The sequence below is a fragment of the Chiloscyllium plagiosum genome, unplaced genomic scaffold, assembly GCF_037043375.1.
Source record: "Chiloscyllium plagiosum isolate Xiang-an unplaced genomic scaffold, Cpla_swu_hap1 HiC_scaffold_2, whole genome shotgun sequence".
Classification (NCBI taxonomy): domain Eukaryota; kingdom Metazoa; phylum Chordata; class Chondrichthyes; order Orectolobiformes; family Hemiscylliidae; genus Chiloscyllium; species Chiloscyllium plagiosum.
In genome coordinates this window covers 10,556,898-10,581,735 of record NW_028270140.1, presented here as the reverse complement: position 1 = coordinate 10,581,735, position 24,838 = coordinate 10,556,898, and the positions used below count along the sequence as shown (strand labels likewise).

General features: G+C 48.2%; 1 protein-coding gene across 2 annotated transcripts in view; it reads left to right on the top strand.

Moving 5' to 3' along the window:
- The first annotated feature begins 582 nt into the window (after nt 1-582).
- The window catches only part of mtap (methylthioadenosine phosphorylase), a 204,727-nt gene continuing 180,471 nt past the window's right edge, over nt 583-24,838 (top strand). The window contains exon 1 of one of the 2 annotated variants that reach the window (XM_043718939.2): nt 583-699. In XM_043718939.2, coding sequence (XP_043574874.1) covers nt 688-699 — 12 coding nt within the window. In that variant the 5' untranslated portion in view covers nt 583-687. Of the gene's footprint in view, nt 700-23,314; nt 23,401-24,838 lie in introns of those variants that run through there. The other variant, XM_043718941.2, reaches the window with a different exon arrangement.

Below are 24,838 nucleotides of genomic sequence, written 5' to 3'. Positions count from 1 at the left end.
CCTCTGACATTCCAGGGTAAGTAGCCCCAGTCTATTCAGCCTCTGCCTGTAGCTCAAACCTTCCAACCCCGGCAACATCTTTCTAAATCTTTTCTGAACCCTTTCAAATTTCACAAAATCCTTCCCCAAAGCAGGGAGACCAGAATGGAACACATCATTCCAAAAGTGGCCTCACCAAAGTCCCTGCACAATCGCAACATGATCTCCCAGCTCCTGCACTCAAAGCACTGACCAATAAAGTAGGGCATAAAAACAGAAGTTGCTGGAAAAACTCAGCAGATCGGGCAGCATCTGTTGACTGAGTGTTAGCACAGCTTTCTGTTCACAGACCTGCTGAGTTTTTCCCCAGCAGTTTCAGTGATCCTGTGGCCCTTCCACAGAGCTGGGGTCATGTTGTGCCAATCTTACATAAAAGAAACTATGACAGTTTTAATGTTTCAGTCGCCGTGAAGCTTAACAGCGTTGTGGCTGGTAACACAACTGCATTCCTGTTTAATGTTCTTGGCCCCTCACCCACTGGCTGACTGACTGACTCTGAAGTTGCTGCTGGTAATGAATCAGAGGCTGCGCCGCCTCTTTCCCTCTCTCTCTTCCTGCAAACAGCCTATCAGGACTGATAGACACAGGATCTTACAGCCGGAAGCTTACAAAAGGCGGCTCAACCTAAGCAGGGTAAAGCCAACGACAATGCAGGTGAAGGTAAGGAAGGGGTCTGCTGTCCCTCATTGCAATGCTCGGGGGGCTGTGTCCCAGGGAAAGCAGGAGGTGAACAGGAAGAGGGGAGGTGTCATTGTGGAGAGCCGTCCCTGCATTGTTCACCCGGGGGACAGACTGCTCCCTGAGACACACAGACAGACAGATACACACAGAGAGAGAGAGAGAGGGGGGTACCAGCTGGGAGTGGGAGAAGGACACGCTGCAGCCGCACTCTGACACAGGGAGCACTCCACTCCCAGCGCTAACTGACCCGTTCGCAAGTTTCACTGCGTTTTGCAGTAACCCAGTCCCGCCTCGCTGCTGAATGAGACTGTGACCATGGGAGCCCGGCACAGTGGTCCTGCCACAGATCAGAGATCCTGTCTGAGCGGGGGACCTGGGGGATCACTGACCCCGAGGGGGGGAGGGGGGGAATCAGTGACCCCGTGTGAGTGGGGGGGGGGGGGAGATCAGTGACCCTGTGTGAGTGGGGGGGGGGGGGGGGGGAGATCAGTGACCCTGTGTGAGGGAGGAGGGGGGGGAATCAGTGACCCTGTGTGAGGGAGGAGGGGGGGGGGGAATCAGTGACCCTGTGTGGGGGGGGGGGGGGAATCAGTGACCCTGTGTGGGGGGGGGGGGGATCAGTGACCCTGTGTGAGTGGGGGGGGGGGGGGGAAATCAGTGACCCTGTGTGGGGGGGGGATCAGTGACCCCGTGTGAGGGAGGGGGGGGGGGATCAGTGACCCCGTGTGAGGGAGGAGGGGGGGGGGAATCAGTGACCCTGTGTGTGGGGGGGGGGGAATCAGTGACCCTGTGTGTGGGGGGGGGGGAATCAGTGACCCTGTGTGGGGGGGGGGGGGGGGGATCAGTGACCCTGTGTGGGGGCGGGGATCAGTGACCCTGTGTGGGGGGGGGGGGGGGGGGGATCAGTGACCCTGTGTGGGGGGGGGATCAGTGACCCCGTGTGAGGGAGGGGGGGGGGGATCAGTGACCCCGTGTGAGGGAGGAGGGGGGGGGGAATCAGTGACCCTGTGTGTGGGGGGGGGGGAATCAGTGACCCTGTGTGTGGGGGGGGGGGAATCAGTGACCCTGTGTGGGGGGGGGGGGGGGGATCAGTGACCCTGTGTGAGTGGGGGGGGGGGGGGGATCAGTGACCCTGTGTGAGGGGGGGGGGGGGGGAGGAATCAGTGACGCTGTGTGTGTGTGGGGGGGGAGGAATCAGTGACGCTGTGTGTGTGGGGGGGGGGAAATCAGTGACGCTGTGTGTGTGGGGGGGGGGGTATCAGTGACCCTGTGTGTGTGGGGGGGGGGGGGTATCAGTGACCCTGTGTGGGTGGGGGATCTGGGTGAGTGACCCTGTGTGAGTGGGGTGGGTGAGTGACCCTGTGTGAGTGGGGGGATCAGTGACCCTGTGTGGGTGGGGGATCTGGGTGAGTGACCCTGTGTGGGTGGGGGATCTGGGGGTGTGACCCTGTGTGGGTGGGGGATCTGGGTGAGTGACCCTGTGTGGGTGGGGGATCTGGGGGTGTGACCCTGTGTGGGTGGGGGATCTGGGGGTGTGACCCTGTGTGAGTGGGGGGAATCAGTGATCCTGTGTGAGTGGGGGATCTGGGGGAATGACCCTGTGTGAGTGGGGGGGGGGGGGAATCAGTGACCCTGTGTGAGTGGGGGGGGAATCAGTGACCCTGTGTGGGTGGGGGATCTGGGTGAGTGACCCTGTGTGAGTGGGGTGGGTGAGTGACCCTGTGTGAGTGGGGGGATCAGTGACCCTGTGTGGGTGGGGGATCTGGGTGAGTGACCCTGTGTGGGTGGGGGATCTGGGGGGTGTGACCCTGTGTGGGTGGGGGATCTGGGGGTGTGACCCTGTGTGAGTGGGGGGAATCAGTGATCCTGTGTGAGTGGGGGATCTGGGGGAATGACCCTGTGTGAGTGGGGGGGGGGGGGGGAATCAGTGACCCTGTGTGAGTGGGGGGGGAATCAGTGACCCTGTGTGGGTGGGGGGATCAGTGACCCTGTGTGGGTGGGGGATCTGGGTGAGTGACCCTGTGTGGGTGGGGGATCTGGGGGTGTGACCCTGTGTGGGTGGGGGATCTGGGGGTGTGACCCTGTGTGAGTGGGGGATCTGGGGGTGTGACCCTGTGTGAGTGGGGGATCTGGGGGTGTGACCCTGTGTGAGTGGGGGATCTGGGGGTGTGACCCTGTGTGAGTGGGGGGATCAGTGATCCTGTGTGAGTGGGGGATCTGGGGGAATGACCCTGTGTGAGTGGGGGGGGGGGGGAATCAGTGACCCTGTGTGAGTGGGGGGGGGAATCAGTGACCCTGTGTGAGTGGGGGGGGGAATCAGTGACCCTGTGTGGGTGGGGGGATCAGTGACCCTGTGTGGGTGGGGGATCTGGGTGAGTGACCCTGTGTGGGTGGGGGATCTGGGTGAGTGACCCTGTGTGGGTGGGGGGATCAGTGACCCTGTGTGGGTGGGGGATCTGGGTGAGTGACCCTGTGTGGGTGGGGGATCTGGGTGAGTGACCCTGTGTGGGTGGGGGATCTGGGGGAATGACCCTGTGTGAGTGGGGGGATCAGTGACCCTGTGTGGGTGGGGGATCTGGGTGAGTGACCCTGTGTGAGTGGGGGGATCAGTGATCCTGTGTGAGTGGGGGATCTGGGGGAATGACCCTGTGTGTGTGTGGGGGGGGGGGGGTTAATCAGTGACCCTGTGTGAGTGGGGGGTTCAGTGACCCTGTGTGGGTGGGGGATCTGGGTGAGTGACCCTGTGTGGGTGGGGGATCTGGGGGTGTGACCCTGTGTGAGTGGGGGGATCAGTGATCCTGTGTGAGTGGGGGATCTGGGGGAATGACCCTGTGTGAGTGTGGGGGGGGAATCAGTGACCCTGTGTGGGTGGGGGGATCAGTGACCCTGTGTGGGTGGGGGATCTGGGTGAGTGTCCCTGTGTGAGTGGGGGGATCAGTGATCCTGTGTGAGTGGGGGATCTGGGGGAATGACCCTGTGTGTGTGTGGGGGGGGGTTAATCAGTGACCCTGTGTGAGTGGGGGGTTCAGTGACCCTGTGTGGGTGGGGGATCTGGGTGAGTGACCCTGTGTGGGTGGGGGATCTGGGGGTGTGACCCTGTGTGAGTGGGGGGATCAGTGATCCTGTGTGAGTGGGGGATCTGGGGGAATGACCCTGTGTGAGTGTGGGGGGGGAATCAGTGACCCTGTGTGAGTGGGGGGGGGGAATCAGTGACCCTTTGTGAGTGGGGGGGGGGAATCAGTGACCCTTTGTGAGTGGGGGGGGGAATTAGTGACCCTGTGTGAGTGGGGGGGGGAATTAGTGACCCTGTGTGAGTGGGGGGGGAATCAGTGACCCTGTGTGGGTGGGGGGATCAGTGACCCTGTGTGAGTGGGGGGGGGGAATCAGTGACCCTGTGTGAGTGGGGGGGGGGGAATCAGTGACCCTTTGTGAGTGGGGGGGGGAAATTAGTGACCCTGTGTGAGTGGGGGGGGGGGAATTAGTGACCCTGTGTGAGTGGGGGGGGAATCAGTGACCCTGTGTGGGTGGGGGGATCAGTGACCCTGTGTGGGTGGGGGATCTGGGTGAGTGACCCTGTGTGAGTGGGGGATCTGGGTGAGTGACCCTGTGTGAGTGGGGGATCTGGGGGAATGACCCTGTGTGAGTGGGGGGGGAATCAGTGACCCTGTGTGAGTGGGGGGGGGGAATCAGTGACCCTGTGTGAGTGGGGGGGGAATCAGTGACCCTGTGTGAGTGGGGGGGAATCAGTGACCCTGTGTGGGTGGGGGGATCAGTGACCCTGTGTGGGTGGGGGATCTGGGGGAGTGACCCTGTGTGAGTGGGGGATCTGGGTGAGTGACCCTGTGAAGGGGGATCTGGGCCGTTGCTCCAATCTGTAATCTTACTGTATGGTGCTACAGTCTTTGGAAGAAAGATGTGCAATGTTTAAACACTGAATCAATGTCTAGATGGAGATTATATGCCTCATTCTTTGTGTGTTTGAACATAGATGGAGAATATAATGTTTGTCATGGTAATATAAGATGCAGATGATTGCTCTTTAAATCTCAGCTTACTTTAAAGCCTTGGATTTTGACTGAAGAGAAAACAATGAGCATGGTAATAATTTGAGGACAGGTCAGTTCAGTTGGCTGAATGGCTGGTTTGCAGTTCATAGGTTCTATTTTGCATTGGCTCTGGTTACAATCAAAGTCTCTCCTGCTCAACCACTCCCCTCACCTGAGGCAAACTACCACTATCTCTCTCTCTCTCTCTCTCTCTCTTTCTCTCTCTCCCCCTCCCCCTCATGAGAGAGCAGCCATATAATCTGATAAAACCATTGTAATTTTACTTTTTTTAGCAATGAGCTGGGCAGTTTAAAATAGTTACCAAAGAAGCTGCACTCTCAGGAATTTACAGAGTAATGTCTAAATAATGCAGTTGAAACTGTGTTGCCTTAATAAATGTTTAATTAGCTGGATATAAAATTTTATCACTTGGATATGACTGGGGTTAAGATTTCATTTTTATGGCTGTTTCCAAAACAAAGGTCTGCTTCAGATCAATGTGAATTGTGTGGGGAAAATCACCAGCCTCTGAGTCAGAGTCGGGGTTCAGTGAGTGTTTATTGTACAAGGAAATACCGGAGCTCCGGGGAGAGAAAGACACCCAACAGCACAGTGGTCAGCTGCGATTTTTCTCTCAACCCGGAGCACATGTCACGATACTTTTATACATTTTGTGATATAATAGGTCAGTGATGAGGTTATTGTCACTGTAACATAGTTTGTCTTTTGCAAAATTTGCAGAATTGTTGATAATTTCGGTGCAGCCTTTGTTAATTTCAGTGCAGACATTGTCAGTTTCAATGTCTGCGCAGAAGTCCATTGCTGTAGTAATGGGCACGAGTCACTCTTCCTGCAGCCCTGGCTATTAGCACTTTGTACTGAGTCCATATCAAACTGTTAGCATTTCTATCAAAGATCTTAGAGTCATAGAGATGTACAGCATGGAAACAGACCCTTCAGTCCAACCCGTCCATGCCGAGCAGATATTCCAACCCAATCTAGTCCCACCTGCCAACACCCGGCCTGTATCCCTCCAAACCCTTCCTATTCATATACCCATCCAAATGCCTCTTAAATGTTGTAATTGTACCAGCCTCTTCCAAATCCTCTGGCAGCTCATTCCAGACACGTACCACCCTCTGCGTGAAAAGGTTGTCCCTTAGGTCCCTTTTATATCTTTCCCCTCTCACCCTAAACCTATGCACTCTAGTTCTAGACTCTCCAATCCCAGGCAAAATACTTTGTCTATTTACCCTATCCAAGCCCCTCATAATTTTGTAAACCTCTAAAAGGTCACCCCTCAATCTCCGACGCTCCAGGGAAAACAGCCCCAGCCTGTTCAGCCTCTCCCTATAGCTCAAGTTAGATTATATTAGATTAGATTACTTTACAGTGTGGAAACAGGCCCTTCGGCCCAACAAGTCCACACCGACCCGCCGAAGCGCAAACCACCCATACCCCTACATTTACCCCTTACCTAACACTACGGACAATTTAACATGGCCAATTCACCTGACCCGCACATCTTTGGACTGTGGGAGGAAACCGGAGCACCCGGAGGAAACCCACGCAGACACGGGGAGAATGTGCAAACTCCACACAGTCAGTCGCCTGAGGCGGGAATTGAACCCGGGTCTCTGGCGCTGCGAGGCAGCAGTGCTAACCACTGGGCCACCGTGCCGCCAAATCCTCCAACCCTGGTCACATCCTTTTCTGAACCCTTTCAAGTTTCACAACATATTTCCAATAGGAAGGAGACCAGAATTGTCTGCTCACCTCCAGGCACCATCCTCCCCTTTGAATGCCCCCTGCAGTTTCCATCTCTTCCTACGGGGTGTCCTCCTGTAGCTGCTGAATTTGGATAGCTAATTCATTCGTGGCTATTGCAGTCTCGTTAATGGCTGCTTGTTCTAGGGTTCTCTGAACTGCTTGGTCTGCTGCCTTGATTCCTTTGAAGTTTAGCCAACCTGGACTCTCCTTTGCTGGCTCTTTACGATGGGCCTTTATGTTTATTACTGCAGCCTCTTTTGGCTGTTCACTGGCACACAATAGTGCCTGAGTTCCTAATTGGTGTCTGATAGGGGTTCCCCACACGGTGGTGAAACCCTCTTCTACTCCATGTCACCATGTAGTCATGAACTACACCGAAGGCATATTAACTGTCTGTGAATATATATTCACAGTTTTTTCTTTTGCTCGTTCCAGTACTTTGGTAAGTGCTACCATTCTGCTCCCTGTGTGGACTGACTTCCATCAATCCTTCCCGACGTAACTGTTTCTAACTTATCATTTACCACAGCCCATCCTGTTCGGGGTGACCCTGCTATGTACTTTTGTGACCCATCCATGAAGAAAGTCTCCTTGGCTGGTATCCTTTATTTTCCCCTCTAACATCATCCCCATCTATATCCCCACAGTTGTACAGTTCCCCTGTGTCTAGAAGTTCCTCAGCTGGGTTTTCTCCCATATCTCTAACTATTACCATGGACTGACTTAGGGGTAAAAGAACTGCCGCCCACTTTGCCCTTCTCATATTGGAGATGGCCCTCAATTTCCCTGTGTTTAGCATCTTTACTAGGGTGTGTTTAGTGTGGAGGATGACATTCCCTGTCATTACGATGGGCTCGCCAACCCTAACGGCCCAAGCAGCACAGTCTAAGGCTGTTTATACACCTGGGCAACCCGGTGACTATAGGCCCTTCTCTAGTTGAGTAGTACCCTACGGGCCTCCTTCTGCTACCGTGGTCTTAGGTGACCGCTGCGGAGTAAAATCCTCCCTCATTATTACAGTGGATGTAAAAATCCTTGCTGGAACCTGGCAGCCGTAGCCCAGGGGCCAATATGAGCCGAGGTTTAAGCTGACTGTATGCCCCCTCCTGTTCTAGCCCCCAAGTTGCAGGTTCCTGGGGCTTGCCTCCTTTTAACTAGTTTCTGGATCATTTCAGCCAATTTTGCGAACTTGGATATAAAGCTCTGACTGTAGTTGAATAGCCCAAGACCTTTCTGACCCCCTCCCCCCGACAGTGGCAGGTCGGGGCATCTGTTGGATTGCCTTCTTGCAGTCATTGGGCATTTGATTGCGTCTCTGGGATACAAGGTGTCCTGGGTATAAGACTTGTGTTTTGCCAATTTGTGCCTCTCTGGGGCCAACTTTTAACCCTGCGGTTGCTAATCCCTGTAATACTAGACATAAAACCTCCTGGTGTCCTGACTCAGACTCTGAGGCAATTAGGATATCATCTACAGAATGTCGCTCATCACCCTGTGAAACGCTGTGGGGCTGTTGTGGAACCCTTGTGGCAGGCGAGTCCATATGTACTTCCTGTTTCTTACTGTAAAGGCGAATTTGTTTTGGGATTCACGGTGTAATGGGATAGACCAAGACCTGTTGGCTGTGTCTAAAACAGTAAAAATCTTGCGTTCAGGGGCCAAGCCGTTTAAAATGGTGGAGGGGTTTGCTACAATGGGGTGCAATTTTGGGGTGACCTTATTTAATGCTATTTAATCAATGGTGAGCCTGTAGCTCCCATCAGGCTTTATTACTGGCCACATCAGGGAATTAGTTGTACTTGTGGTTGCTTTCAGGATTCCCTGTCTCACTAGTCTTTCACTATCTCCACAACTGCTGTTTCTGCTTCAGGTTTTATTGGGTATTGCTGGTGAGAATTATGCTCCAGTCCAGGAACCCTTCCCGGGTCTATGTTAACTAGACCTGTATCTAACTTTCCTTCTGCCCAGGCTCCGGGTAAGAAGGCGCAGATGGCTCTGAATCCCCCCTTTTCAAGGTTCCAGTCCCTACTGGTGACTGTAGCCACTTTAATAGTTTCAAGGTGATTTGTTAGTTTCCTAATCTCGGTCGTTCAACCATCCTGTCTGAGCCAAATCAATTTCCCTTTTACACAATCGATTAGGACATTCTATTCTCTCATGAGATCATTGCCCATTATGGTGCCCTCATTGTTTTGGCACACATAGAATCTCATGGGGATATGTATATTGTTTATTTCAACGAGGGTAGTTTCGCTTAGGTAAGCTGGTGCTTTATCCCCATCTACCCCAGTTAAGTGAATCATTTTATTTGTGTGGGGTAAGGGTAAGTTTGTGATGTATACAACCGCTCCTGTGTCAATTAGCATCTCACATTTCCACCCTCCTATTACTGCAGGCAAGTAAATTCTCCCCTCCCCCCTGCCCTCACGAATGGGGGCAGCTGGTTGTCAGCTCTGCTGACCTCTGGATTCCCGCGGTTCCCCGGTGTTCCGGGTGGTGTTTGGGGGTGCCCCATGCTTTTCCCAGCACACTGCTTCTGTGTGTTCTGTTCTGTTGCAGTGGCTGTGGTATCTTAGATTGTTCCCTGGTCTATCTCCTGCTCGTGGGACCCTACACTCTCTGGTAAAGTGTCCCTGCCGGCCACAGTTATGGCAGGATAGTTTTATTCTACTCTCGCCTCCATTCCGGTCGGCTGCTTTGTCAGGTCATACTTTTATCACAGGAGCTTCTGCCTCCTCCACCCTGCTAGCCCACTCAACTGTGTCATCATAGTCCTGGGACATTATTACTCCCATGTTCAGAATGGCTTGGTGGGTGCTAGAGAGCCCATCTCTAAAAGTTTGGATGAATGCCCGGTCCCCCCGACTTGGGTTGCTTGCCCTGAGCATTCTTGATAGACCCTAAATAACTATTCCCCATACTCGGAGGCTCCTTCCCCTTTAAGTTGCTCAGTGTCGTGATCTTGTTGCAGTTCCTGGGAGCATTTCCGAGCATCCTCTAGATTTCTTCTTTTAAAGTTGCTGAAATGGGGGGGGGGAGAGGGCAAGTGTCCACCATCCTCCCCAAAGTCTCGGGCTGCTGTGGCATCATGTCTGCCAGCTACCTGCCTCCACTTTTCCGCTGGGCAAGCTGCCCGGACCAGCTGGTGTATGTCCCTCAGGTGTAGTTGGTGTCCTATCCATACATTATCCAGCTCTTCCCAGAACCTGGTGTTTGTGCTCAGGGGCTGTAATTTGCCCAAGGAGGCCATAATTTGCTCCCTCTCCCCAGGGGTGAGGGGTTTATAATTTGCTTTGGGCTGTGAGTCTGTTCCTCTGGTAATGGGTGCTAAGTTATACTATTGCAAGGTTCGTCCAACAGAGGAGCAGTAGGAGGGGAGCGAGTCAATCTCTCTTTCCTCCTGTACTTTTTCTAATCTTTGTTCCATTTCCTTTATCCTATCCTCCAGCTCCTCAATTTGTTCTTGGCCTTTTCTCCACGTGCTAGTGGAGACACTCGCTTGTTCAATTAGGCCTGCTAATTGGTACACTAACATTACCCCTATCTTTTTAGTTTTATTTCGTTTTTGTTTATCTATCCAATCTCTCTGTTGTGCTAATATCTGGAATGGGTCCCAACCACTTTTCTTCATTTGTTCTGTCAATCCTTGTCTGCCTGCCTTGTATTTCTCAATAAGGGAACCTGTAGTATCCCCGTTAAAACTTTGATCTGCCATTTTGCAGATTGTGTACCCCCAGATACCACCAACAGGAAAGTGTTCTGAACCAGTGGGGACTTCTCTAGGAGAAAGTGAGGTCTGCAGATGCTGGAGATCAAAGTTGAAACTTTATTGCTGGAACAGCACAGCAGGTCAGGCAGCATCCAGGGAACAGGAGATTCGACGTTTCGGGCACAGGCCCTTCTTCAGGAATGAGCAGAGAGTGTTCAGCAGGAGAAGATAAAAGGTAGGGAGGAGGGACTTGGAGGAGGGGCGTTGGAAATGTGATAGGTGGAAAGAGGTCAAGGTGAGGGTGATAGGTCGGAGTAGGATGGAGGCGGAGAGGTCAAGAAGAAGACTGCAGGTCAGGAAGGCGGTGCCGGGCTGGAGGGATTCGGCTGAGACAAGGTGGGGGGAGGGGGGATGAAGAAACTGGTGAAGTCCAAGTTCATCCCCTGTGGTTGGAGGGTTCCCAGTCGGAAGATAAGACGCTCCTCCTCCGACCGTCGCGTTGTTGTGGTTTGGCGGTGGATGAGTCCAATGACCTGCATATCCTCGGTGGAGTGGGAGGGGGAGTTGAAATGCTGTGCTACAGGGTGGTTGGGTTGGTTCGTCCGGGTGGCCCAGAGGTGCTCTCTGAATCGCTCCGCAAGTAGGCGGCCTGTCCCCCCAATATAGAGGAGGCCACACCGGCTGCAGCGGATGCAGTAGATGATGTGGGTGGAGGTGCAGGTGAATCTGTGGCGGATATGGAAGTTTCCTTTGGGGCCTTGGAGAGAAGTGAGGGGGGAGGTGTGGGCGCCTCTACCCTCTGGCCAATAATACGGTCCCAGCACTGTCCGTACGGTTGTAGCAGCCTCCTAGCAAGGTGTGCTCTCTACGGGTGGGACTTCTCTACCCTCCCGGCCACCACCACTAGTCAGTACTTGCCAGTCGGCTGGGAATGCTGGCTCAATAGGCTGTGCTCTCTACCGGGACTCCTCTACCCTCTTACAACAGTTAATACAGTTAACACTTATTCTCCCCAGATATGCACTGACATTTTTTTAAACTCAGTCTGTAGCAAGTTAAACATTACAATCAGTATACATTTTAAACTGTGTCTTTGGCCCGGTCTGACTCATTCCGTTTGCAGGTACAAACCCCGGCTACCCGATCATGGCCTTCAACCAGGGCACCAGTAATAAGAACCCTGCTCTCAGCGCCAATTGTTGTGGGGAAAATCACCAGCCTCTGAGTCAGAGTCGGGGTTCAACAACAGAGTTTATTGCACAAGGAAATACCGCAGCTCCGGGGAGAGAGCGGCACCAACAGCACAGTGGTCAGCTGCGAGTCTTCTCTCAACCCGGAGCTCATGTCAAGATGTTCTTGTATATTTAGTGATATAATAGGTCAGTGATGAGGTTATTGTCTCTGTAACATAGTTTGTTTGTTATAAACATTGCAGAATTGTTTATAATTTTGGTGCAGTCATTGTCAGTTCCAGTGCAGCCTTTGTTAATTTCAGCGCAGTCATTGTCAGTTTCAGTGCAGACATTGTCAGTTTCAATGCCTGTGCGGAAGTCCATTGCTGTAGTATTGAGCACTAATCACTCTCCCTGAGAAGGATGGTTACTGCAGCTCTGGCTCTTTGCACTCTGTATTGAGTCCGTATCAAGCTGTTAGCATTTCTATCAAAGGTGTTGGCTGCACCCAGGCATTTCGGCAGGCAGTGTATGTTACTCATGTGTAGTTTCTCCCCCACCCGCCTTAAACTAATCAACTAGGCTGTGAGTGCATTGTGCTGGCATTCTGGTGGCCCCAAGCAGTATCTGTGTTTTGGATGTAGGTTTACTTGCTGAGCTGAAAGGTTCTTTCCAGACGTTTTGTTATCTTACTAGGTAACATCTTCAGTGGATCTCCTGCGAAGCAATGCTGAAAATTCATGCTCTCTATTTATGTGTTTGGGTTTCTTTGGGTTGATGATGTTATTTCCTGTGTGAAGTCACTTGCTGTTCCTTTTCTCAGGGGGTTGTTAATTGGGACTAACTCGATGTGTTTGTTGATAGAGTTCCAGTTGGAATGCCATGCTTCTAGGAATTCTCATGTGTGTTTCTGTTTGGCTTGTCGACTGGGACAACATATCCATCCTATGACAAGCCAAACAAAGACACGCACGAGAATTCCTAGAAGCATGGCATTCCAACCGGAACTCTATCAACAAGTACATCGAGTTAGACTCCATCTACCACCCCCTGAGAAAATAAACAGGAAGTGACTTCACCACAGGAACTGACATCACTAACCCAAGCATATAAATAGAAAGCAGGAATTTTCAGCATTGCTTCGCCTGAGGCTCACTGAAGATGTTACCTAGTAAGGGAATGAAATGTCTGGAAATGAACCTTTCAGCTCAGTGAGTAAACCTACATCCAAAACCTCAACCTGAGCTACAAATCTTCTCAAAACTTGCTAGTATCTGTGTTTGCTCTGCTGTCTCTTTCTATTGTGGTCTGGTAGCCATCTTGTGTGTCAACTAGCCAACTTATCGTTCAGTGGCCATCTTGTGTGTCTGTGTGCCTAATGTCACCCTGTCCTATGCCATCTCCCACTTCATGAATATTAAGAGAAACATTGTAATTGCACCTCCCCCCACCCAATCTATATTACAGGATAAATGGAGAATTATGACTGATCATTGAAACTGTGCTAAAAGTGATTGACCTCATGGGACGTCAAATCGTATGAGAGGCCATGGTTATAGTGGTTTTGTTACATAACACTGTAATATCAAGAATATAGAACATTACAGTGGAGTACAGGCCCTTGGGCCCTCGATGTTGTGCCGACCTGTGGGACCAATCTGAAACCTACCTATCATACACTATTCCATTTTCATCCATATGTTTATCCAATGACCATTTAAATACCCTTAAAGTTGGCGAGTCTACTACTGTCGCAGGCATGGCATTCCACACCCTTACTTCTCTGAGTAAAGAACCTACCTCTGACATCTGTTCTATATCTATCGCCCCTCAATTTAAAGCCTTGTGTCCTCAAGGTAGCCATCACCAACTGAGGAAAAAGGCTCTCACTGTCTACCTATCTAACATTCTGACTATCTTATGTCTCAATTAAGTCACCTCTCAACATTCTTTTCTCCAACGAAAGCAGCCTCAAGTTCCTCAGCCTTTCCTCATAAGACCTTTTTTTCATACCAGGCAACATCCTGGTAAATCTCCTCTGCATCCTTTCCAATGCTTCTACATCCTTCCTATAATGCGATGACCATAAATGTACACAATACTCCAAATGTGGCCACACCAGAGTTTTTTAGAGCTGTAGTATGACCTCGTGGCTCTGAAATTGAATCCCTCTACTAATAAAGAAGATGAAGATCTCCTCACAGAATGTAAGTCTGTCTCATTCAGTTATTTTTCATCTGGGCCCCAAGCTCTGCTTCAATTTGGATTTTTTAAATTCATTAATGGGATATGGGCTTCACTGTCAGGACCAGCATGCATTGCCCATCCCTAGTTGCCATTGCAAAGGTGGTGGTGAGCTACCTTCTGGAACCGGTGCAGTCCATGTGCTGTAGGTAAGTCCACAATCATGTTAGTGAGGGAATTCCAGGATTTTGACCCAACAACACTGAAGGATTGGCAATCTGTTTCCAAGTCAGGATGGTGAATGGCTTGGTGGGAAACCTCCAGGTGGTGATGTTTCCATGTATCTACTGCCTTTGTCCTTCTAAATAGAAGTTGTTTGGAAGGTGCTGTCTCAGAATCTTTGGTGAATTGCTGCAGTGCTTGTAGATAGTACACACTTATTGCTACTGTAACTTGTGGAGCTTTCTCCTCCTCCAGTGAGCTGTTTTAATTGTTCACTACCATTTGCAACTGGATTAATTAGATCTGACCTGTTGGTTGTGGGATCACTGAGCTCTGTCAATTACTGCTTATGCTGTTTGACATGCAAGTAGTCTTGCTTGGTAGCTTCAGCCAGTCGGCACCTCATTTTTAGCTATACCTGGTGCTGCTCCTGGCATGCCCTCCTGCACTCTCCATTGATCCAGGGTTCATCCCCTGGCTTGATGGTAATAGTTGAGTGAGGGATATGCCAGACCATGAGGTTACAGATTGTATTGGAGTACAATTCTTCTGTTGATGGCCCTCAGCACCTCATGGATGCCCAGTCTTGAGTTGCTAGATCTGTTCAAGGTCTACACCACATGATGGAGGTTATTCTCAAAGTAACATAGAGTCATAGAGATGTACAGCATGGAAACAGACCCTTCAGTCCAACCCGTCCATGCTGACCCCATATCCCAACCCAATCTAGTCCCAACTGCCAGCACCCGGCCCATGTCCCTCCAAACCCTTCCTATTCCTATACCCATCCAAATGCCTCTTAAATGTTGCAATTGTACCAGCCTCCACCACTTCGTCTGGCAGCTCATTCCATACACGTACCACTCTCTGCGTGAAAACGTTGCCCCTTAGGTCTCTTTTATATCTTTCCCCTCTCACCCTAAACCTATGCCCTCTAGGTCTGGACTCCCCGACCCCAGAGAAAAGACTTTGTCTATTTATCCTATCCATGCCCCTCAATTTTGTAAACCTCTATAAGGTCTCCCCTCAGCCTCTGACACTCCAGGGAAAACAGCCCCAGTCTGTTCAGCCTCTCCCTGTAGCTCAGATCCTCCAACCCTGGCACCATCCTTGTAAATCTTTTCTGAACCCTTCCAAGTTTCACAATATCTTTCCGATAGGAAGGAGACCGGAATTGCACGCAATATTCCAATAGTGGCCTAACCAATATCCTGTACAGCCGCAAGATGACCTCCCAACCCTTGTACTCAATACTCTGACCAATAAAGGAAAGCATACCAAACACTTTCTTCACTATCCTATCTACCTGTGACTCCACTTTCAAGGAGCTATGAATCTGCACTCCAAGGTCTCTTTGTTCAGCAACACTCCCTAGGACCTTGCCATTAAGTGTATAAATCCTGCTAAGATTTGCTGTCCCAAAATGCAACACCTCGCATTTATCTGAATTAAACTCCATCTGCCACTTCTCAGCCCATAGGCCCATCTAGTCCAGATCCTGTTGTAATCTGAAGTAACCCTCTTCGCTTTCCACTACACTTCCAATTTTGGTGTCATCTGCAAACTTACTAACTGTACCTCTTATGCTCGCATACAAATCATTTATGTAAATGACAAAAAGTAGAGGACCCAGCACCAATCCTTTTGGCACTCCACTGGTCACAAGCCTCCAGTCTGAAAAACAACTCTCCACCACCACCCTCTGTCTTCTACCTTTTGAGCCAGTTCTGTGTCCAAATGGCGAGTTCGCCCTGTATTCCATGAGATCTAACCTTGCTAATCAGTCTCCCATGGGGAACCTTGTCGAATGCCTTACTGAAGTCCATATAGATCACATCTACTGCTCTGCCCTCATCAATCTTCTTTGTTACTTCTTCAAAAAACTCAATCAAGTTTGTGAGACATGATTTCCCACGCACAAAGCCATGTTGACTATCCTGAATCAGTCCTTGCCTTTCCAAATACATGTACATCCTGTCCCTCAGGATTCCCTCCAACATCTTGCCCACCACCGAGGTCAGGCTCATTGGTCTATAGTTCCCTGGCTTGTCTTTACCGCCCTTCTTAAACAGTGGCATCACGTTTGCCAATCTCCAGTCTTCCGGCACCTCACCTGTGACTATCAATGATACAAATATCTCAGCAAGAGGCCCAGCAATCACTTCTCTAGCTTCCCATAGAGTTCTCGGGTACACTTGATCAGGTCCTGGGGATTTATCCACCTTTAACCGTTTCAAGACATCCAGCACTTCCTCCTCTGTAATCTGGACATTTTGCAAGATGGCACCATCTATTTCCCTACAGTCTATATCTTCCATATCCTTAAATACAGATGCAAAATATTCATTTAGTATCTCCAGCGGGACTTTGGCTCCACAAGGATTCTGCGGTGATCGCTTTTATTGATACTGTCATGGATAGATGTGTTTGCAGCTGGCAGATTGGTAAGGATGAATTAAAGTGTGTTTTTCCCTCTTGTTGGTTCCCTCACCACCTGCCGCAGACCCAGTCTAGCAGCTATGTCCTTTAGGACCCGACCAGCATGAACAGTAGTGCTGCTGCCGAGCCACTCTTGGTGGTGGGCATTGAAATCCCCCATCCAGAGGTTATTTTATGCACTTGCCACCCTCCGTGCTATTCATCATGGAGGAGTACTGATTCATCAATTGAGGGAGGCAGTACATGGTAATCAGCAGGAGATTTCCATACCCTATTTGCCCTGTGACTTCAGACTTCATGGTGTCCAGTGTCGTTGTTGCGGACTCCCACGGCAACTCCCTCCCTACCACTGGACATTGTGTGCCACCACCTCTGCTGGGTCTGTCCTACCGGTATGACAGGACAATATCCAGGGATGATGATGGTGGTGGTGTCTGGGACATTGTAAGGTATGATTTGGTGAGAATGACTGTCACAGACAGACAGCTTTACCAGTTTTAGCACTAGTCTCTAGATGTTACTAAGGAGGACTTTGCAGGCTTGATAGGGTGGTGTTTTTGCTTATATGTCAGTGTTTACACTTTTTAGTGAGTAAATTTAAAATAAAACCTATTCCTAAATTTTGATTGAATGAAGTTTTGGCCGTCTTGTTCTTACATTGTTTTGCATATGGTATGAATTGGGAAATAAGGATGCATCTATTTAAAAACGTGGTTTCTGTTAGACCAACCTCAGGAGTGAAAAGAGATACATCACTTTGATTGATCCTCACCTAATTTGAGAAATTGAGATTTAATTTTCCGTTATGTACCAACCCTTGGTCTCATGTAGATAAGTACTTTCATAATACAGGTATAAAATGATGTGACAATGAAGATCGAAATTCAACTTCAATAAAAACAGAACGCCAAGAGCATTATTTATTGCTTCAGTCACTTCAATGACAGGAAACAGCAAATGTACAAAAGCTACATTGTAACATGCACTCTGCATTGTGTGACCTTCATTATTTGTCCTCCGGTGACCTTACAAGGATACAAATGATCGATTTTGTTTTTAAAAGCCCTGTATTCCGATAGAATGCCCTTTATAACTGTAACATGAATTGTATACGGGGGTCCTGGATTAATGAATGTCTGACTTGTGAATGCTTGTACTTACGAATGCGATCTTGTACACGGGTGTAATTTTAAAGATCCAATATATATAAATGTTTGCTGTACTTATAAAAGGCCACTTTACACAGTCCTGCATTGTGCTCCGACTTGTATACAAATCAGCTTGTGAATCTCTGGGGACTGCCTGAAAGCAAGCTTCTCTTGTCATGTTAAATGAATATGAACAAAAGACACCAGACATATGATAGTAGATTCTAGAATCCCTACTTTGGGGGGCGAAGGCCATTTGGCCCATCAAATCCACACCAACCCTCTGAAGAGCATCCTACTCAGACCCACTCTCATATTCCTGTATTTCCCATGGCTAATCCACCTAACCTGCACATCTTTGGCCTGAGGGAGGAAGCTTGGAACACCTGGAGGATACCCGCAGAATGTTGGTGTGGAGTTTGCACAGTTGTCCAAGGCTGGGATTGAACTCAGGACTCTGGGACTGGGAGGTAGCAGTGCTAACCACTGAGCCACCATACCACCCTATGGCATCTTCATCATTGGTGTATGAGCTATTTGCTTCCCTTCTGGATTTTTTTTTTTAAATTTAGATTTTATAAAACTCAGCATCTTCATCATCATCCCTTAAAATACCTCCAAATTCAATAATATCAGGTTGTAGAGGAAACAGTAATCAGAAAAACATTTGTGATGTAGGGCACTGTGCAAAACATGAAGTGAAGGAAATGTTTTAAGGGTGACAGTGGTAGGGGAGAGAGAGGGTGGGGGGGGTTGCCATCCGTGGCATCGTGACTTCGCGATGGGACAGGAGAGAGTGGGTCTGTAAATTACAGCACTAGGTATGGTCACCTCACATGCCCGGGTCCCAATGGGAAGGGTGGAGAGCTGTTGGTGAATATTGAAGGGTTGGGTGTGGGCTTTAGGGGAAATGTGAATCCTTTGGGGTTGACAGCATGGACTACCATAAAGAGGATGTGGATGTTTTGGGGCTCCTGTACGTAGTCAGGACAAGGCTAGGAACCACTGAGAGGGGAGCGCTAACTGTCACCTCCCATCGTGCTGGAACTTGGGAGGTGTATGAGGGAAAGAAAATGGTGGTGACCACCGTTGGGGAATGAATGGAGTAACCGACTCAACTTGTCAGGAAAGGGCTGTTATAGCACACATCATTCAGAGGGCTTTCCAAGTGGAACAACATAGGTCACATGCTTCTGAAAGGTTTAGAGTAAAGGCCTGTGGGATGCATACTCGTTGGCCACTCTGTCTGAAGATGGCACCTCCCTGGTGCAGACATGATTGGACAACTTTGGCAGCACAGAGGGATCCAAACATTAGAGATGGAATATTGTGTGCAGTTCTCATCTCTCTCTTATAGGAAGGATGTTGTGAAACTTGAAAGGGTTCAGAAAAGATTTACAAGGATGTTGCCAGGGTTGGAGGATTTGTGCTTTATGGGGATGTTGAATAGGCTGGGGATGTTTTCCCTGGAGCATCGGAAACTGAGGGGTGACCTTGAATTTTATAAAATCGTGAGGGGTATGGATAGGGTAAATGGACAAGGTCTTTTCCATGTGGTGGAGGTGTCCAGAAGTGGAGGGCATAGGTTTATGGTGAGAGGGAAAAGACTTAAGAGGGCCTGAAGGGACAACTTTTTCACACACAGGGTGGTGCGTGTATGGAATGAGCTGCCAGAGGAAGTGGTGGAGACTGATACAATTACAGCATTTAAAAGGCATCTGGATGGGTGTATGCATAAGAAGGGTTTAGAAGATATGGGCCAAGTGTTAGCAAATGTGACTAGATTAATCTAGGATATCTGGTTGGCATGGATGGATTGGACCAAAGGGTCTGTTTCTGTGCTGTACAGCACTCTGACTGTATGAGAGCCAAAAGTGCCTGCAGCACACAAGGCCAAGTGTATCTCCTGATTGTAGCTGATGTTGGTGGCTCTGTGCACAAACCTCTATCCGAGAGGCCTCTGGTTTGACCATGAACTACTGCTGGATGGTGTGACAACACGTCAAGCATTGATACGGGGTACTCAGAATCTGATGCATGAAAGTTAGAGTCAGCAACAGAGATAGATAGATAGGTTCTTGATCAGTCAAGGATCAAGGGTTATGGAGAGAAGGCAGGAGAATGGGGTTGAGAAACATATCAGCCACGATCGAATGGTGGAGCAAATGGCCCAGTGCTTCTATATCTATAGTCTATTGGAACATTCAAGACAAAACAGAGGGGACAGAGGGAGAGGTCCATGCAGTCAGTGGTTGGAATCAATGTCCAATTATTGAAGTGACAGCAGGGTTAATGGGAGAGTGGCAGTGATATGCAGGGTGGTACTAACTGACTCATTTGGCAGGTATGGATGTTTCTGTGTCTTTGCAAGAGTGGTCTCAATCATCTCCTGTGAGGGGCCAGGATTCTGTTGGAGTGGGTATGGAGCCTGATGCCAGGCTCACCTTCATCTGTCTGGCCTCTCTCTCCCGTCTGCTATGGACAGCCTGCTCCTGCAATGAGGCAGAAAAAAAATGGGAATGATTGAGACGACAGTGGGGAGCACAGCAATTACTGTTTGGGAGAGGAGGTGAGATCATCCGGAATGCTGGGGAGGCAGCACAGAGAGCATGTGGGGAGAGGCGGTGAGATCACCCAAAACACTGGGGAGGCACCATAGAGAGCATGTGGGGCTAACAGTGTTTGAGGCTGATGGGGTGGGGGTTGGTGAGGTAGGGGTAGGTGAGGGAAGACGATGCGGACAATACTGAGAGTGGGATAGTATGAGCCTTGTCAGAGTTGGGTGCCGTGGCAGGGAGAGTGTGTCTGAGGTGGCAATAAGAGAATGTGCCACTTACCTGTCGGAGCGGAGTGGTTCATTGGCAATTAATGCAGCACTGCTGGCCATTCCTTTGCACCCTTTGAGGTTGCACTCACCTGGGTGGCGAACCGAGACCAGGCTGGCATGGTCTGGTAGCTCAGCCTCTCTGGTGGTCCTCCTTAGGTACATGGTCCTTTTCTCCATCACCTCATTCACCAGGACCTCCGGGTGTTACTGAACCATGACACCATCTCCCCTCTCTCTCCAAAACCCTATGGACACAGCTTTCACCTTGCCGGTGCCTGCCTGGCTGCACTGTGGTGTTTTAAAGACTGCAGCAGGTTCATGGCTATTGGTGAATGTCCACTGAGTGTCGAGTTGTTACAGAAAGGGTGCGCGGTAAGGTGGGGTAGAAATCGGTTGTGAGAAATGCCTTTGGGGCAGAGTAGACCATCAATGTGAGGAGTTTAATGAGACAGGGTGAGAGAACTTACTTAACCCCTACATCACCAAACCCTCAACTAGACATAACTCAGATTCAGGCTGAAAAGAATGATTCAGTCCTTTGATCCTGATATTGGTTGTGGTGCACTAGGGCACAAATTGCAATGATAGTTTCTATTATATTGCTCATCTTGTATCTCTTCGTTCCTTTGACATACATCTGTCCCTTTGTCAAGGATTAGTGGTTACAATCTGTTCACATTGCTTTACTATTAAATTGTTTGTTTCAACTGTTATCTAATAAATTAGCTTCATTGTTTTAAAGGCTAAAATTGCTTTAGGCCAAGTGTTCTTGGAGAAGAAGCATATGGTATCTTTTAGAGGTGTACAAAGTTAAAAATCACACAACACCAGGTTATAGTCCAACAGGTTTAATTGGAAGCACACTAGCTTTCAGAGCGACACTCCTTCATCAGGTGATTGTGGAGGGCTCGATCGTAACACCAGAATTTATAGCAAAAATTTACAGTGTGGTGTAACTGAAATTATACATTGAAAAATTGATTGTCTATTAAGCCTTAAGGCTTTTAGAGAGAGGTGGGCACTGTGGGGGATGGAGTGCTGTACTTCCCCCTCCAACTCCATTCTGATTTAACCCCTTCCCGTTCTCACTACACCTGCACCCCGCACCCCCTCCTGACCTTTTGATAGTTTGCATGGCCCAAAGAGGGCTTTGAGTGTGAACACTCACCAGGCTCCACGGATGTTTTAATGGTGGTAGTGTTTACTTAAAGCAACTTCTGATTTTTATTTATGTTGTTTGGTGTTCAGTTCATTACACTTGATCAGGTAATAAGTTGTGACATTTATATGGTTTAATTAATTTCCCATTATGTACAATAAAGGAACTTTTAAGTTATTAAAACAAAACCCCATCTTGTTTTCAAATTCTTCTGTGGCTTTCTTTTTGCCTTTGTAATGACCTCTAGTTTTATGATGCACCAAGTTATCTGTGTCCCTTTGGTGTCTTGCATCTCTTCATATTTGACAACTGTCTTTAGCCATCTAAGCCTATAGATCAGGAAATCCCTCCACAAACCTATCTGCTCCTCTATATCTAATCCTTAAAATGTACACATTGGCCAAACTCCTGTCAGAATATCTCTCTTTGTGGATCTGTGTCAGATTTTGTTTGAAAATGTTCCTGTGATATACCTTTTGAATATTTTATTAAATATGTCTTAGAATCCCTACAGTGTGGAAACAACAGGACTTTCAGCCCAACAAGTCCACAATGACCGCAACCCACACAGACCCATTCCCCTACCCTATTATCCTATCTTTACCCTGACTAATTCACCTACCTACACATCCCTGAACACTATGGGCAATTTAGCTTGGCCAATTCGCCTAACCTGCACAGCTTTGGATATATCTTTTGTGCTCAAGGCCATTTGGATTGGACTGAATATCAATTCAGATACAAGCCAGTTAATGAGAAAGATCTAAATTACGCACACCAGCCCCACATGTACTCCCTTTGCATATTTTCTAATCAATCTGTTCAGAGATGTTCTGACAGATCTCTGGAGCAGGTTGGATTTGTACACAAGCCTTTTGGCTCAGAGGTAGGGAGACTATCCTGTACAATCCTGTATTATCGATTAAGACTAAACTCCTTAATTACTTGCTATATCAACACAATCCCCTCTTCATTTCAAATTTAAAAAAACTAGCCAGAAATACAAAGGCAGTAAGGGTTTCTAGAGATATTTACAAATAAGAGTTTTTAAAAAAAGCATTGGTCCTATTGAAGATGAGTCTTGGGAATTTAAAATGGAGTGTGACAGTTCGAACGACCAGATATTTTGAATTGGTCTTTGCTATGCAAGATACAAACAACACCCCAGAAAAAACTATAAATCAGCAAGGGGAAGAGAGGAGGAATTGTAGAGGATTACTAACACCAAGGAAGTGGTACTGGCACATAAGTCATAGAGATATACAGTATGGAAACAAACCCTTCAGTTCAACTCATTCATGCCAACCGGATGCTATCCTAATCTAGTCCCATTTGCCAGCACTTGACCCTTATCCCTCTAAATCCTTCCTATTCATATAACCCATCCAGATTAATTTTAAATGGTGTAATTGTGCCAGCCTCCTCCACATTGTTTGGCAGCTCACTTCTGCATGAAAAGGTTATCCCTTATGTCCCTTTTTATATCTTTCCCCTCTCACCTTAAACCTATGCCCTCTAGTTCTGGACTCCCTGACCCCAGGGAAAACACTTTGCCTATTTACCCTATCCATGCCCCTCAAGATTTTGTAAACCCTCGATAAGGTCACCCCTCAGCCTCCGATGCTCCAGGGAAAACAGCCCCAGCCTGTTCAGTCTCTCCTTGTAGCTCAAATCCTCCAACCCTGGCAACATCCTTGTAAATATTTTCTGAACCCTTTTCAAGTTTCACAGCATCCTTCCGATAGGAAGGACACCAGAATTACACAAGATATTTCAAAAGTGGCCTCACCGATGTCCTAGAAGTGTTTGTGATGTCATGAGAAGGTGAATGTGGAAAGAGTGTTCCCTCTTGTGGTAGGATCCAGAAACTCCGGTCACTGGTTTAAAACGAGGGCTGGCTGGCTTTAGACAAAGATGAGAAATACTTTCTCTCAGATGTTTAACAATTTTTGGAAAACCCTTCCTCCAAAGGAGGTGGAAGCACGGACTTTGAATATATTTAAGGTAGGATAGGTACATAAATGAGGGTGAAAGATTATTGGTGGAAGGCAGAAATGTGGACTAATCACATCAACTATCATTTTATTGAATGAAGGAGCGAGCTCACAGGGCAAAATGGCCTAATTCATATGTTCTTCGCTTCACATCACCTGGGTCACTTGAGGCTACAGTGTAGATGCTTTTGCAATTTCTTTCATCTTTTATTTGTTCTCTCAACTTCCCTAACTGGAGCATTTTCCATATTAGCACTCAGCTCCAGTGTTTCTGAACCAGCATTGGGCCTAGTCTGTTCAGTCAGGCTTCTTCACCAGTTTGTTTCTATTTTGATGTACAATCGTCTTGCGGGGACGGCTGGCCTGGCTTTTTCAGGATGTGATTAACAATTTCCAAGTCAGGATGTTGATTCAAGGTCACGCTTTACTTATTCTGTTGAACGTCTCACCCTGAATGTCTAAAGGTCCACAAGGTCTAACCAGTCAGCTTGCATTTAGTTTTTACACATAATTGTGCATGGAACCTCCCTCTGAAAATCATTGCTATGAATCATTAAAGATGTTTGCCCATTCTGTCTGTGGTACCAATAGAATATTGCTTTAGCTGAATACAGTTACTTTCAGCAAGACGACTCAAATGAAAAATCTCATACTCTTGCACTGTCATTCAACTCTTCAAAGTATTTGTTTGATTTCTATAGGCTCCCTTCTTAGAAGTACTTCCCTTGGATATTATTCACACTGCAAAATTATTGATTTTTACATTGATTAACTTACATTTGCAGGAGTAGTTGTTAAAAAGAGCTCAAAAAAATCTTCAAGATCTTTTGCTGCATTCGGAGAATCTACACTAACGTTTTAAACCACGAGGTTCTCTTCAAGGTTCAAGCTAGAATGTAACCTTACACATCCCATCAAGGAGTACTTTTTCTCTGTGTGTCCTACTAAATGATAAGGCTGTCTGTCCTGTATCTGGTATCTTGTGTGTTCACCAAAACCTTTTCTGCCCTCCATCTCTTCTTGTTCGGCATCCTTTAACAATTTATCTTCTAATTTGTTTGTAGCCAATCATATGTCTTGATAATACCTGCTTCTATTTTTGTCCTAGCCCTAGCCTGTTTCACATTCCTTGTTTTTGTCAAACACTGACCTCTACCCACCCTCCTATCCCATGCTGGGCTACAACTGCGACATCTCCCCTTCTGAACATCAGAATTTCTTTTGCGAGTTTGTGATTGTTTACCCTCAGATCAGAACTCGCTTCCAGACTCACTTTCAGAACTACTACTACTTTTCTGGCCTTCCACATCTTTACCTCATTCTGCTTGTCAATGAATTTTATCTTCACATTGCACCTTAGCCAATATGTGTATTTGCCAGAGCCTTTCCCTACAGTCTTTATAAGACGGTGTTCCTCTGTTCACTGAACCTTTCTGACATTTGTTACT